At 45.3% G+C, this 15,121-nt stretch overlaps 2 protein-coding genes and 2 non-coding genes across 4 annotated transcripts in view; 3 read left to right on the forward strand and 1 right to left on the reverse strand.

Annotated features, from left to right (window-relative positions):
* Positions 1–4,873, reverse strand: part of LOC135814464 (F-box DNA helicase 1-like) — a 28,187-nt gene extending 23,314 nt beyond the window's left edge. Inside the window, exons 1-4 of the mRNA XM_065327586.1 lie at positions 4,619–4,873; positions 2,758–2,847; positions 1,892–2,031; positions 892–1,019 (exon numbers count right to left, since the gene is read on the reverse strand). Coding sequence (XP_065183658.1) covers positions 892–1,019; positions 1,892–2,031; positions 2,758–2,847; positions 4,619–4,652 — 392 coding nt within the window. The 5' untranslated portion in view covers positions 4,653–4,873. The remainder of the gene's footprint in view (positions 1–891; positions 1,020–1,891; positions 2,032–2,757; positions 2,848–4,618) is intronic.
* A 130-nt stretch (positions 4,874–5,003) lies between these two features.
* Trnae-uuc (transfer RNA glutamic acid (anticodon UUC)) lies at positions 5,004–5,075 on the forward strand. Its single transcript has one exon. It is a non-coding gene; the product is annotated as a tRNA-Glu (tRNA).
* Positions 5,076–5,148: 73 nt separating this feature from the next.
* Positions 5,149–13,711, forward strand: LOC135814465 (signal peptide peptidase-like 3). Its single transcript, XM_065327587.1, has 12 exons — positions 5,149–5,541; positions 7,159–7,278; positions 7,897–7,964; positions 8,268–8,390; positions 8,928–9,012; positions 9,627–9,739; positions 9,900–10,006; positions 10,275–10,346; positions 10,892–10,980; positions 11,648–11,690; positions 12,046–12,175; positions 12,922–13,711. Exons 1-12 carry the CDS (start codon positions 5,489–5,491, stop codon positions 13,098–13,100), a joined length of 1,182 nt encoding a protein of 393 aa, XP_065183659.1. The 5' UTR covers positions 5,149–5,488; the 3' UTR covers positions 13,101–13,711.
* Positions 13,712–14,943: 1,232 nt separating this feature from the next.
* Positions 14,944–15,015, forward strand: Trnae-uuc (transfer RNA glutamic acid (anticodon UUC)). The gene has a single exon. It is a non-coding gene; the product is annotated as a tRNA-Glu (tRNA).
* The last annotated feature ends 106 nt before the right edge of the window (positions 15,016–15,121 follow it).

A 15,121-nucleotide genomic window follows, 5' to 3' on the forward strand; every position in this document is an offset into this window, starting at 1 on the left:
GTCAGAACTCGTATCTTATAGGTCCTTTTCTCGGTACATCATTATTACTACAGCGCTATAGGCTCACCATCCGATTTTTATTTAGCACACCTGATGAGCCGTCACTAGCAATACGGCAAAACGTACGTCGTGTGAAACCACTTGTTATAGTACCAAACGTGTCCATCATCGTTACATCAACATGAAGTTTAGTAGGATATTGGCTTTCGGTTTGTGACAGTTCGTCTTCGCTTGGCTCCCCCTCTTCATGTATTTTACATACCTTTGAGCCTCCGGAGTTGGGTGGTCTGTTGCCTTGCGTCTTCAAGTTGTAGTTAGACTGGTTTGTCCAGTGGTCTTACTAGACTCGTCATCATCATCCTGTAACGTTCGACATACTTTATTGCCGAAGGACATAGCTCGTGCACATCTTCGTGGTGCATCCCTTCCCCTCTTCGGAACTTTCCGCACCTGAGATTTCCAAGTTGGAAGGTTGTTGGTTTGCGCTTCGTAGATGTGTTGGAGCTTGGTGTCAGGTCGTCGAATGTCTCAATATCCTTGTCAGTGTTGTGCCTGGTTGTCGCATTATCTGACTGTATTATATTTCGTTGTCTTGGTGGACTGTTAGTCATACCTCGTATCTATAGGTCCTTTTCTCTTTACATAATGAAGTTTAATATCAATAGTAGTATTCAATACATTGAGTTCTCCAGTGTTCCGATAAAGGAATCCCTGCATGCTTACAATCTCTGAAGTACTAATTACCAGCATAGTACACTACCTCTGTACACAAGTACTTTGCACAAACATTCCTTTACATTGTAGAGTGAAGTGCTAAAGCAGTGTCAGTCAGCCTCACACTGGGAGATTGTGAAGCGATAAACAAGTGTCAGCTCTACACTGGGAGCTTACCTGATCAAGAAGAACAGGCAATCACAAGGTGACAACTCGTACGAAGACCCGAGATATTGATTTACTGCTTCGCAGACCGCTGGATCCCGCTGCCAATAGCTGAAGTACATCTTCATGTACTTGCGATACTGCAATTGGGTAGGCAAGGGAGAAAGAGTGAAGAGCGGTGAAGGACTATCAGAGGAAACGATACACGTGGCATAGAAAGATGGCTAGGGATGCTATGTGGTGTGATGCGGTGTGCGGTGAGGAACACAAATGTGAGAGCATGTATGTTTGCATGGACACGTGATGCTTGCACACACAACTACATTGCATAACAGCATGTGGTCAGACGTTATACATGTACAGATGCCGATTGTTCACCTCTAATCTGCAAGATCAATACCTGAATCCATGCACATTTCCCACTCTAAGCTGCAAGATCAACACCTAAATCACGTACATTTCCTTCATACATCACATCACCACTGGGAGAACTGGAAACATGACGACCAGATTTCACAATATTTGAAGGACTCCGAACAAGAAACGACAAAATACATCAGAGCTAAATACTCAGTGGAATGAGACAAACAAGTCTGGAGCACTTCAAGTACTAGTGGCTGCGTTCGATTATACCCACGAATCGATTCGCGCTATTCACATCACCCCATGTGAATAGGGTGAATCGATTCCGAACCAATTACAGGGCTCATGACATGAAAATCGAACGACTTGAATGCATGCGAATGGATTCATGAATCGATTCAAGTGCGTAATCAAGTGCAAGTGCATAATCTTCCTTGCCGTGGTTGGCTAACACCCTCTCTCTTTGTATTGGCCGGTGTTCTCACTGTGCTATGAGATGCTGTAATAAATAAATAAATAATCGAACGCAGCCAGTAAAACGCTAGATACTCTTGCTAATACAGAAATATGCTTCAGCCCTTCTTATCCAAAACACTTCCATTATGATGCTAGATTTGGCCTATGGCAGGTGTGGACAGAGGCAACTAACATTTGTATCGGCAGCAATGGAATGCCACGAGTGACATGTTGCCTTGCATGCCTGCAGATCATCCAGACTCAGGTATCCGAAGATCTGCTTTAACACTGATCTTGGTAACTCTTTTATATGTCGACATTGCGACGCACAGACTGCAGCAACAAGAAACACACAGGTTCAGCAGAGGTAGTACTGTCGACTCTGCCGTGGACATTGAGTGCATACTGGCACCACTGCTGCTGTGTCTGCTGAAACAAAGCAGATACAGTGGCGGAAAGGTCTTTTTTCTTCAACTCAACACAATAAGCTGAATACATGAGGAATTTAATGGCAGTGTAGTACATGTACGGTTCGTGCTACTGAGGGGCATGTGCTCCTCCAACCTACCGATGTCAGTATCAAGAGGGACAGGAGACCTAGAATACACAAGAAGGCTCCGCGAAAGGAAAATTCACGGTAGCATTAATTTGTATACTTTCTGAGAGCACAAAAAATGTGTGCAAACATTTGCAGTGTCATTCACACGTTTGCCATGCAAAGCCAATCCAACGGGCTAGTGATCATGTACCTGTGCCATTGGAATGCAAAGTCTGATCTAGACTCACCAGCACCAGCACCAATACCAATACCAGCACCAACACCGGCACCTCAGCAACATCAGTAACACCAGGACCTCCAGCACCAATACCAGCACCAGTACTAGCACTACCAGCGTTGTCTTTGGATTTTTCTAATCATCTTTCCGATCGCGTTATCATGGATTTTCAATAAAGTTCTTTGTCACCAGCACCACCCGTAGCACCAGCAACAGGGGCTAGGGGTGACCTAGCAGCCTTAGCCATGGAAACAGCACCTAGTTATGCACGTCAAGTACTTACTGCCACCGGTGGCAGCTGAGGCATGAAGCGTAGAATCTCGAGAGCAGCGTCGCTTTGCTGGTGATCCGTCTTCTGTTTCTTCGTTCTTCACTAAAACAGGACAGATGGACATCATAGGCAGGTGCAGTTCAGTACTGTAATCTGTCGCTAAAGTAGTTCGCAACAAGTTCCAGACATTGTCCCTGTAACAACTTGATGAGTCAAGGAATAGATACTCAATGGGAGTAGATAGCATGGTATATATAGGGGGGGGGGGGGGAGCATAGGTGATAACTAACACAATGCAAGTGTAGATGATGTAAGTGTGGGGATAAGGTGTGAATGGAAGTGTGAGGGTAAGCACTAACTCAATGCTGGTGGAATATGTCACATCTCTCCTTTCCCTAATGATTAGGAGTGTACCTTGTTAAGAGTAGGCATACAGGCAAGGTCTAGTAAAAGATGAACTATGAAGGGAATATTATGAGAAGTCCAATAGGCTGATGCATGGAGGTCAAGCTGCGCATGCGTGTCCACGTATGTGGGCGTGGGTTCGAATCCCACTTCTGACACCATGTAACAACTTGATGAGTCAAGGAATAAATACTCAATGGGAGTAGATAGCATGGTATATATAGGGGGGAGAGCATAGGTGATAACTAACACAATGCAAGTGTAGATGATGTAAGTGTGGGGATAAGGTGTGAATGGAAGTGTGAGGGTAAGCACTAACTCAATGCTGGTGGAATATGTCACAGTCCCGTATCGCCAAAATGTTATCTTCGTAATAAGGCGTTCATTTCTGGTGGACTAGCCGAGTATATCTGCTGATTCTGAATCTGCAATAAACTTTGGGAGTTCCTGTATCCAGGTACCTGTTCCTTGTGATATTATTATTATTAATTAGCTCTCTGCGTTTGCATCAGGGTAATAGGGACGATTTCCACTACGGTACTGTGAGTGGTGTGCCGTGAGTACCCATGGTGATTTGCTCACGTGAGGGGCAGTTTTGGCGCGAGTGCATTCCGTGGCTCGTGCCGTACCACGCCGTGGCCTTTCCGGTGCCGAGGGCCTCTGAGGGGTAGAAATGGCATGCCGCGATATTCCGTGAGGTCGAATGCAGTGAGTAGTAGTGCGGCGCGCTGCCTTCATAACGTAACTTGCCTTCATCACGCTCTGAAAGCATGCATCCAAACTCTCAATTTCTCGCACGAGCCCATCCGTTTTTGCTCGATTCGTTCCAGTACCTACACAATCTCTGAATTCTGGCGCGTGAACTCCAGTTCCGTACGAAAGTTCATTTCAAACTGGAGGGAAAGTGCGGTGTTTGATTTTCCGCAGTGCGCGGACTGCAGCTGAATGATGTAATGAAGGCAGCGCGCCGCGCATCTGGCCCATAGAAAAGAGATCACAGTTGCATACTCTTTGTTTATGGACTCTTGCTACTACGGTAGTGCGATTTCTCGATTTCAACCCCCGGGTCAAGTGCAGTGTGTCACGTAAATGCTCCAGTCAATTTGCAGCGGTGTTCATGGTGGGTTGAAGCTCGACCCGGGTTGAACTCAAGACCTCAATCCGGGCTAAAAAGTAAAAACTCTCATGTAAACGCAGCCTGTTACCTTCCACAGGAGAGCCCCTCGATAGGCTTCCCCAGCTAGCTGTTGGTCAATCCTTGAACCAGGGAGTCGTAGGTTTGTACCACAGTACTCCCTGGTACAAACTTAGGTTCACTGGTTCATGGAGTGCATTCATTCAATATTGCGTGTGCATAATGTATTCCCAAACCAGACACAAGGAGACACAGAGTGAAAAACAGCGCATGTACTGACAAGTCTCAGCCTCCTGACAATCTGCTCTAAAAAGCACGGTCAAAGACGTGTACCTTTGGACGGTTTGCAAGGATCAGTTGAATCCATGCGATGATGCTCCTGAACGAGGCCCTGGCTTGTGAGGGTTGTTGGGCTGGCTCGGGCAGACACCTCAGAGAGAAACCGATACCGTCGAGCAGAAAGGTTTGCTGGTATTGATCACTCGTACAGTATCTGCAACTAGAACAGAACTACGAGTGGGAGTGGACGCGTTTGATTGGAACACGAGAGAGACGAGAAATGTTGCTATTCATTCATGGTAAAATTTAATTTTCTTTCTTTTCCGTTTATGTTTCTGCACGTGACAGAAAAAAAGCCTTGGCTTTGTTTGGGCTTGGCTGACCTAAGTCCTTGCGCTGCAGTTTCTTATCCCTACCCCAACTTCAGTATTATAGGCCCTCCCATATGGTCTAGTGGTTAGGATTTCTGGTTTTCACCCAGACGGCCCGGGTTCAATTCCCGGTGTGGGAAACCATAATTTTTTTTCTTCCTTTTCTGTTCAGCTAGATCAGCTCAGGACATCTCATCACCGTCTTTGCGTTTGTTTTTTGTTTTTGTTTTGTTTTGCTTTTTTAAAGTGCATGTTGTCCCTTTCCTTTTCACCTACATAGGCATAGGTTGAGACGCTGAGTAGATCTACGCATCCATTTTTTTTCATTTTCTCGATAGCAATACAGTTTGCCCTGCCGTGCTTTGGACCAGTAGAGAAGGAAATGAAAAGTTGCTCCTGACTTTGAACATCCCTGTATGAATCTAAAACTTTCAATGATGACCCATATCTGAGTGTTCAAGCTCAGGTAACTAAATTGCTTTACTTGGCGTTACATTGGTGGTGAAGACTTGAGCTTATATATGTAGAGCCAGTTACTAGCAAATCACTCAGCATGCCTCCGTTGACTAAAGGCAATAATGACCTGGTGGAATCAGCTGCATCAATGTAAGACTTTTGTTAGTTTTTTTTAAAAGTTGAATTAACTAATTTAGTTTTAGAGACAGGGGAAAGTTCAGAGGTCTGATGAATGTTCTAGTGTTCTAGTGTCACAACGAAGAGGACAAACTGTACAGTAACCATTCTTTATTGAAGATACATAATTACAACATAGTAACAAGCTTATGGTTGATAAATATGGTGGTAAAGACACACCTGGCAATATGGCGGTAAACACACGCCTGCCCACACACGCTCTCTAGGCTGCAAACTAGTAATTATACATCTTCAATACAGAATTGTCACCGCACAGTTTGTCCTCTTGGTTGCGATATTAAAGTTGCTATCTCCAAAGCGCTTGTTCTAGTGCCACCCAATATTTAATATGGTATGTCTGTATAATGCGCATCAGAGAGTTGTACGCTCTATGGAGCCCCGGGGACGACTGCAATGGGCAGCCCGATAACAAACCTCATTGATTCAGTGCAGGGAGTCGTATAAACCGGTGGGCGCGCTCCTGATTCCTGAGGAGCCCGCTTGACTCAGCTTGATAGCTGTACTATCTTGTTGTGTCATCTACGGGCTGGAACGTTCTATGAGGTCCATGGTCTGTGCGACGTGGAGTATTTTGAATTGCGATCAAGGCCACAATCTACGACCCCAAGCACGGCCCAGACCAGGAATGGTATACTCGGCACCTGTGAATCGGTCCTGCTCCAAGGGTGATGGCAATAGGCAACCCGGTAACAAGCCTCATTGCTTTAGATGACTCAGCTTGACATCTGTGCAATATTTGTTTGCCATTGATTACTTTTCAAGGCATGAATAAGAATGCATGATTTGACAGACCATAAGAAAACAACCAGTGAGTCAGCTATCTATGACTGTTTCTCTTTGTAGTTAGTACTGAAACTTCTTCTTAGTGGTAGGACCATCCTTTGGGACATACTGACTGAGTTGTACCAACAAGCGTTGATATGGTTGTGTTGCGTTCCCTTCCCCTTTCACTGTCAATGAAGGCTTCTTTCGTATCTATTTTCGGACCTTCCTCGCCGTATATCGACAGTTGATGAGACTCATATCTGTTGTGCCCTTGTTTTGAGGTCCACACATCCCCAAAAACTCGAAACCCAGGCACATTCTGAAGTTGCCGCGATTTCTACACAGGGGTAACACGGGGGAATCATGTGGCACACATCGCTGGTGCGTTTGCAGGCCATGCCCTCTCCTAGGTGTATATGACTCCCTGGTTCAGTTCTATCTGCCCATGTTGTTCTCATAGGTACTAAAACTCTCCGGTGTACAATGTATACTGCAAGACAGCTTGCAGGCTACGATCATTTACAGTATCATAACAGTCATAGCAGTTTTATACATGTACAGTCAACTTCGCTAATGACGACTGCGGATATAACGACAATTCGCGAATAAACAACAGAATGTCCATGCCCAGAGCAAAGTCCCATCCAACTGTAATACATAATATGAGACTTCGGGTATAACGACACTTCGCGAATAAGGATACTTTTCTGATGCCCCGCCGAGTGTCGTTATAAGCGAAGTTGACTGTATGATATTATCTTATCTGCTTGTTTGTTGTGTGTTTACTTGTCTATGCTCTCACAGGGACGGTGCACTGTTTTCAGGGCCAAAACCTATTATGGGCTGGAGGCTCTGTTTGGTGATGCTGGATGAATGCATCATGATGGCCTTCTGCGTGCTGACTATAATTGCTGCAGCGGAAAGGTACGCCTGATTTCCATCCACGGTGCTGGCCCGTGAAACTCGCCTCTGTGAACAAGATTAGATAGCGGCGGGCGCTGGGCGGCCCAGGCACTGTGAACGCTGTGTAGCGAGTGCACGTTAGCGCAACGCTACTTATTTTTCACGCGGCGAATGCACTGTAATGCAGCTTTGATATTTTTTGCACCAGGACTCCCCCAGGAGTGGGTCCCCGACCTGTAGTGCTCAGTCTAATCACTATCGGCGGAGGTGTCACCCTGCTGTGAAGGAAACCAGCTTAACATGTATGGATCCATACCACAACTGGGACCAAGTGGATCCAAGAGTCAGCATTATCATGGCTCCGACCTGGCTATGACATAGGACTTTCATGCCCGCTGACTGTTGATGGTGAATAAATTGTCTGCAAACTCGTCTCAGAAGTCGATGAGAAGATTTTACCCAAAGAAATTGCTGTGAACTTCTGCTCCTTCCATGCCATGTGTGGTTGCAAGGCTGTACCCACATGTATGTAGTGTCTAGATGGGGTTTGCAAGAGGCAAGCTATACTTGTAGCTACCGGAATGCCAGTGCCGCCGAACTCTAACGAATCCCGTCGTGCACTGCTCTGTCCATTCTCAGGTCCATGCCAGAGTTCAAACAGAAAGAAGAGGCAGAGAAAACTGGCGAGAAGCCACCTTCTGATCCAAGTAAGTTTCCACTTCTTAAATGTTTCTGAGCTCAGTCAAGAATGCGGTTCTCCTCTTTCATTGTACGCAAGCTCTCATTATCAGTCTTCTTGTGAGCGTAGTGACTATGACGGCGTGTGCACAATGATAGAGGAGAACAGCATTCTTGAATGGAACCAGACTGACACCATGTTGCTGGACCCTGCCGTCTTTGTTCCAAGTGTCTCTTTGTTCTTTAGTCCATGGTCCACTGTTGTCACTTTTCTTGCTCCTTAGTTGTGAAAAAGAAAACCAATTGTCTTTCCATGCGCGTGTTTTTTGCAGTTCCTACATTTCAGCTTGACGCAAGCCTCTTCCTTGTCATCCCAATCTCGTTCTCAGCATCTCTGCTGCTTTTCTTTTTCTTCTTTTCTCAACTGGAGTTTATAATGGCTATCTACATATCCGGTATGTGAACAAAGTTTATGTTTGCTATTATATTCGGTGCAGTACTTGCTGAAGTGCTGGTGTATTTTACTTTGAATTACATTCCTTTTGAAATTGGCGGATCATGTAAAGTTGCCCTCGATGAAATGATATCTGACCCAAAGTGCATTATTTGGTGCTCTCAAGAGTCAACTTGCACAGCCCTTGATGCCCTGAGAGGGCCACAGATGCAGCTGGACGTACATTATGCACATGCACAAATGCAGTGCTGTAATCGGAACTGGTCCAGGATGCCAGTATTGCGCTTTTGGCTCGAATTTCACCGGGCACAACTGTGCTTCTTCAAAGTAAGTCCAGGCTGGCACATGGAGTTGAGTGGTGTCCAAAAGGTCGCGTTTCACTTCTCAATATTTCTTGATTGTCTTAGTGTTGGATGTGTATGTATTTCTCCCTCCATGCCTTATGTTTCGGGTATCATTGCTTCTCTCTCCCGTCTGCCTGACCTGCTCTAAAAATGTGCTGGCTTTGTTATGTTTTGACTGTCGCTTGATTGCTCAGCGTTTACCATGGTTGCGGTAGCCTTCTCTGTTCAACCAATCTGCTCGTGGCTGAGCTATGTCCTATGCGGCTTGACAACAGCCAGGTGCGTCATCATCTTTTTTCATTCATTTTATTTGATGGCTCATCTTCCAGGGGGAAGTAGATGGCGCTGATTGGGACAGTCTTACTATGTGCAGACCGTGCTCCTGCAATCATGTGCTACTGGATACAGTCATGCGCTGTTAATTAGGGGTGAAAGTTTGCAGTAAAATCCCGAGTTCGAGTAACCAAATTTTCTCTGATCGAATTTGGGTATTCTTCATCTCCTAAGAATCGTATACAGTCAGACCTCGCTTATCCGGTCCTCTCTTATCCGGATCCCTCGCCATCCGAAAGAAAATCGTTGGTTACCGATTTACAGCATACTCGTATGTCGTGCATACATGCAGTACGTGTGTTCAATTATCCTGTTCCCTCGCCTCCCGGATATTGTGGAAAAACGGATGTGTGCGGTTAAGCGAGGTCTGACTGTATAAAAGTCTGGAACTCACCCAGATAGTTTTCTTGTGACCTGTCAAATCGTGAATTCTGATGCCCTGAGAAGTACTCAACGGAAAATAATTCACGGATGTGGCCTTGAGGCGCACCCTGTCCACGGAAATTAAGTATCTATAGATGTGTTCTTATGAAATTATTCTCTTCTCTCTTTTTGTACAGTGTGGGCTTTCCAGTGCTAGGCGAAGTAGCGGTCACGACTCTGATTTCATCAGCCGTCGGGGTCTTTGCTGTACTGGCATGGCTTGTAACAGCTCACTGGATTCTTCTCGATGGTAAGGTCTCTGAAATTACAAGTATTTTTATGACAAGGAATTCGATATTGGTTACTCTTTGAAATATAATTTTTGACTGCAGTGGCCTTGTAGAGATCCCTGCTGATATGGATCATATGGGTCCCCATTAATTTCTGCCGGTGTCTTCTGTCATTTCCAGTGTTAGGCATTGCCCTGGTCATCTGGATGTTGTGTCATATCAAGCTACCCAGCATACGCGTGGCTACCGCGCTGTTCGTTAGCTTGATGATCTACGATGTGTTCTGGGTAAGGCAATGCTACGTTTGTGTGCCCACTGGACTTTTTGTATTTCGCTCAGGGTGTTCCCTGCCAGTAGTCCATCTCCCCCATCCCTTTCCCCACCCCGTATTTCGCTCAGGGTGTTCCCTGCCAGTAGTCCATCTCCCCCATCCCTTTCCCCACCCCGTATTTCGCTCAGGGTGTTCCCTGCCAGTAGTCCATCTCCCCCATCCCTCCTTGCTTCGGCTCGTGTGAAGGAATTCTGTTTCTTGGTTTGATTTCTATGTACATGTAGGTGTTCTTCTCGGAGCGTATCTTTCACAAGAATGTCATGATGGATGTAGCTATGAAGCAAGCAAGTAACCCGGTCAGTACCAGTATCTCGGGGCATTGTCAGCTTGCTGTGCCTGTGGTGAATCCTACCCGGAAGTGTTGCATGGCAGCAGGCTTTGCAAGCCCATCTATGTATAGCTCTGCTGGTTGCCGTGCTAATAAGTAATATCTAAAATTTAGATTATTTAATAAGGCATGCACCGCAGTCATGTGGGCTGGACATGTACTTCATTCGGGGCAGATTGCTTCTTCCTATGGTTCACTCTTGATTGAGGCCAAGTTACTGTTGGTATGCGTGCATAACATAGTGCGTGTACTGTGTTGCTATTGAAACTAAACTTGCTTCGTGAATTCACTGAATAGTTACTAAGAGGCGGTTCATAATTATCGCCATTTATCAACGACCCCTCCTTCATACATGACATGAAGTCATGTTTACCATGTGCTTTCTGTGTTGTTTCCAGCTTGCTTGCCATCACGATCTGGCTCTAACCCTTCTGTTCGGCAAATGTGGATTATATAATTATTATATCGCCCTTCATGTCTGTGCTATTTCAATGTGTTGTTTACCAACTACAGGTTGGAGTGATTGCGAACAAAGTCGGTTTGCCAGAAGTGGCCAAATCCTCACCGAAGATCATGTTGCCTGGCAAGTTTGTCATGCATGGGTAAGGGCTATCCTGCTGGGCCATTGGACCGGGGTGTGTTGAACGACTACTGCAATACCTAAAGTAAAGACTACAACGATAACACCTGCCTTTGGAGACCAATGTCAGACAGCATATCTTGTCTTGCGTGTAATTTGGCCTGCCAATTAAAACCATTTTTTGTGCACCATGGCTACGCACAGGTCTGAGTCTACATGTGAGCGTAGGTCCTAATAGGCAAAGGCGGCTGTGCTCAATGAAACCTAGCCTCGTGAATAGCTTGTAGTGTACTGCTCTAGTGTGTCCTAGCCCAGTGCTTCCTTTCAAAGATAGGTGGTCTACTGATGATGCTAAGTACAGTCCTGCTCAATGAAATCCGATTGCACGTGCAAGCACGCCATGGCGGGTGCTATGCAGCCGTAGACCTCCGAACATTGGGGTGTTCGGCTGGTGTGAGGTGCAAAGCTTACTCGCTCGATCGGATTTCATTGAGCGGTTTTGTACATCACAAGACTGTATACTAGTATCTTACTTTCTTGAAGTTATTTCTTCCTATGCATGCAGCCATCGGACATGCAGTATCCTTCCTGTCTTGCTTCAGACATGCTATGCTTGGCTAGATATGATTCTCAGCTGAACCTTTGTTTTGTGGCTGTCGCTCCTGTTCTTGTTCTTCCCGCTTCCGTAGGATATTTTCAGATGGTTCTGGTGTTCTTGGGCTGGGTGACGTGGTAAGTCCCAGCAGCACATTGTTTGGTGGGCTGTCAGCAATTCCGTTGTCTAGCTATAGCTGGTCAAGTTTAAGGTATAGTACTGTAACCATATGCATAGTTTTGACTGCCCAATTTGTTTTATTCATTGCCATTGTATTTAACCTTATGCATATACTTGTTGAGAGAGAAGGGAACATAAAGCAGTACTCCTGTAACTCTGCGCTTCGCACACAAGCGCTCATCAGACAGCTATTCTGTGCTGTATAGTCATTAGTCACACAGGATGTAATGGCTGCATTTTCTATGTGTTGCATCATATTGCCATCCTGAACATTATTATTGGCTTTCTGCTTCGTTGTGGTGCGTTGTGCAGTTCATACCAGGGCTGATTGCTTGCTTCACCAGGCGCTTTGACCACACTCTGCAGTGCATTGGACGAGAGCGACTGAAGAAAAATCGTGTCATCACCTACTTCAACTGCTCTCTGCTAGGTTTCTGCGCTGGTGAGTAGCATTGTACTCTTCTTCACCTGCAGTGTGCACAATAAGGTAGCATGTGTGTATGCCTTTGCACTTCTGTGACCCGTTTCATATTGCCATACCCCACCTCACCCTCATTCAGAACCCAGCATGGCAATCTCGATAGTGGCAGAGCACATCTACAATGGGTTTTTTCAGTTTTTGCGGATCAACTGTCGCTTGCATCTTTGTCAGGAGTTCTGGTTGGCCATGAAGACTGTGGTGACTTGATGGAAGGACTGATTCCATAGGCAAAACACTGTCACATTGAAGCTCCAATGCACATTCCGAAAACAGCCAAACAGAGCCGCCTAAGCCCTAAACTCTCAAACTGGCCAAGCTGCAGAATGCCCGATATACACTTTCAGATCCACGAACCGGTTTTGATGACCTTGTGTCTATGTGTGCTGGGGAGAGCGCTCTCAGGATGTCAAGACCGAGAGGCCTTTGATGCTGCAAGTGCAATCAGTCCGCATTTCACTTGCCATTGTAACAACAGGGTGTGACTCCGGGGTAGCCTGGTCGGTAAGGCACTGTTCTGTAAAGAGGGGCGCTGGTTTAGAAATTAGAATCTCACCAATGGATCCTTCTTTGGAACATGGATATCCTGCTTGGGGCTCAAACCCATGACCCATCAAAAGTAGCTAAAATAACTCATGCTACTAAACATCTGAAAGGACTTGCCTGAGATAGCCACATTTTCTTCCTCGCCTATGTTTTCTCGTATGCAGGTATGCTGATGTCAACACTCGCAGTCCTGATGTATGGTGTGGCTCAGCCAGCCCTGCTCTACATCGTGCCAACATCCATAATACCGCTGCTACTCGTCAGCATCCATCACGGTGAGACGAGTGCACTGTGGCACGGCGACTGCTCTCACATACAAGTCTTTCCCGTCCACCAGACATAGCGCTTTGCCATCGAGTTGAGAAGTGTTGAGTGATGCAATGGCTCAGGGCGATGTAACTATTGTGTTTGTATTACATCTTGCAATTGAGCCTTTACAAATTGATTTCCTACTTTGATATAAATGATATCACACAACATAAGGGACTAATAATCTCATACACTGTATTAACACTGGCATACTATTGTTGTCCTTACTGGGATACACGCCATGACCGTTTTAATGGGTTTTACTATAGTGTGACCGTCACCTCCTGCAGTCATGCCTGCAGTTGGGAGGCTATTTATTGTTATTATAGTAGAGACAAGCAAATTCTTCTCTGACGGATATTCTGTTTTTGCAGCTTCTTCTCATTGTTTCCAACCTCATTTAGTTGTAGTCCACAGTCATATTCTAGTGTTGGAATTAGTACCAGCTTTTCTTTCACGTTTTCAGTGATAGAGGTTTGTTCCCCGGAGTAGGAGCAATGCTAAAATATTATCGCTGTTGCCTTTTAGAGCGATATAGTGTTTGGGGTTGCACCAGCCTATTGCTAGCTCTCCTGTATTCGTTGATTCCGAATCTTTCTGGAACCAAATCTCAAATTGGTTGTGGTGGATGCTCACTCCTTATTCCCTGTCCCGTCTCTCCTTGGTGTATCAGAAAGTGATGTGCTTTGCTACAGCTCACTTGGAGTAACAACGACTTTGTATGTTTGTTATGGGACACTGTAGTATTTTTTTTAAAGAATGTTGTCTTGAATGGTTGCGTTTGCATTGATGTGTTGTTTGCTGTTGCTGCTACTGCTGCTGCTCTTGTTGTTGTTGTTGTTGTTGTTGTTGTTGTTGTTGTTGTTGTTGTTGTTGTTGTTGTTGTTGTTGTCGTTGTCGTTGTTGTTGTTGTCGTTGTCGTTGTCGTTGTTGTTGTTGTCGTTGTTGTTGTTGTTGTTGTTGTTGTTGTTGTTGTTGTTGTTACTGCTGGTGCTGCTGCCGGAGCCACCGCCGCCATAATCAGCATCGTCATTGTCGTTGTGATCATCGTTGTTACATGAAGCTAGCGTTACAGTCCATTTCAAAACTATAGACGCGTACCTAGGCAAAAACCGTTATGCCAGCATCTATACCACATAAAATCTGTGATCACTTTGTGCATAAATTTTTCCAAATTGGGCGTCTGTTATCCAATCGTTTAGAAACTATATGAGAGTAATTGTGGAGCGGTCCTGAGCAATATTCCGAAAACTATTCTCAAAAAGTTCCAGCCAAATTGGAAATATTTCAAAAACCCTACGCGTCTATAGTTTTGAAATGGACTGTAGGTGGAATGGAGTGTAGTGAGTCTAGTGACCACCTGATGATAGCGGTGGCAGTGATAATCATCAGCCACTCGTTCACACAAGCTACACCACAACCTTTACTCCCTGCTTCACTAGTACTAGTACCAAGAGTCCATAACCTGTTTATGGACTCTTGCTAGTACAGTCAACTTCGCTTATAACGACACTCGGCGGGGCATCAAAAAGGTGTCCTTATTCGCGAAGTGTCGTTATACCCGAAGTCTCATTATATGTATTACAGTGGGATGGGACTGTGCTCTGGGCATGGAAATTCTGTCGTTATTCGCGAATTGTCGTTATATCCGTAGTCGTTATTAGCGAAGTTGACTGTACTAGTACTGCGCAACCTATGAACGAAACTACATGTAAAAGAAAACTAATCTTTTGCTCCCCTTTTTTGAGATTATAAGTAAGTATTAGTTGTAGAGTCTGGCACTGCACACGCAAAGCCACACTGTTTCCCAGCACGGCAGATAGACACTGATTTAGGTCCCTTCTAAAGCCACACTTTGAGCCGAAGTTGACAGGTATTCCCATATGGTCTAGTGGTTAGGATTTCTGGTTTTCACCCAGACGGCCCGGGTTCAATTCCCGGTGTGGGAAACCAACCTTTTTTTTCTTTTCTTTTTTTTCTAGTTCGCCGCACTTTATTTATTCATCGGATACCACACGAACTAGCAAGAGTACATGAAAACCAGGGAGTCGTAAA

The sequence above is a fragment of the Sycon ciliatum genome, chromosome 4, assembly GCF_964019385.1.
Source record: "Sycon ciliatum chromosome 4, ocSycCili1.1, whole genome shotgun sequence".
NCBI lineage: Eukaryota > Metazoa > Porifera > Calcarea > Leucosolenida > Sycettidae > Sycon > Sycon ciliatum.

Coding starts and splice junctions, on each gene's coding strand:
- LOC135814465 (XM_065327587.1), top strand. CDS start 5,489: ATGCCTCCGTTGACTAAAGGCAATAATGACCTGGTGGAATCAGCTGCA. Junction 7,965..8,267: donor GAAGCCACCTTCTGATCCAA/GTAAGTTTCCAC, acceptor TGTTTTTTGCAG/TTCCTACATTTCAGCTTGAC. Junction 12,176..12,921: donor TCTGCTAGGTTTCTGCGCTG/GTGAGTAGCATT, acceptor TCTCGTATGCAG/GTATGCTGATGTCAACACTC.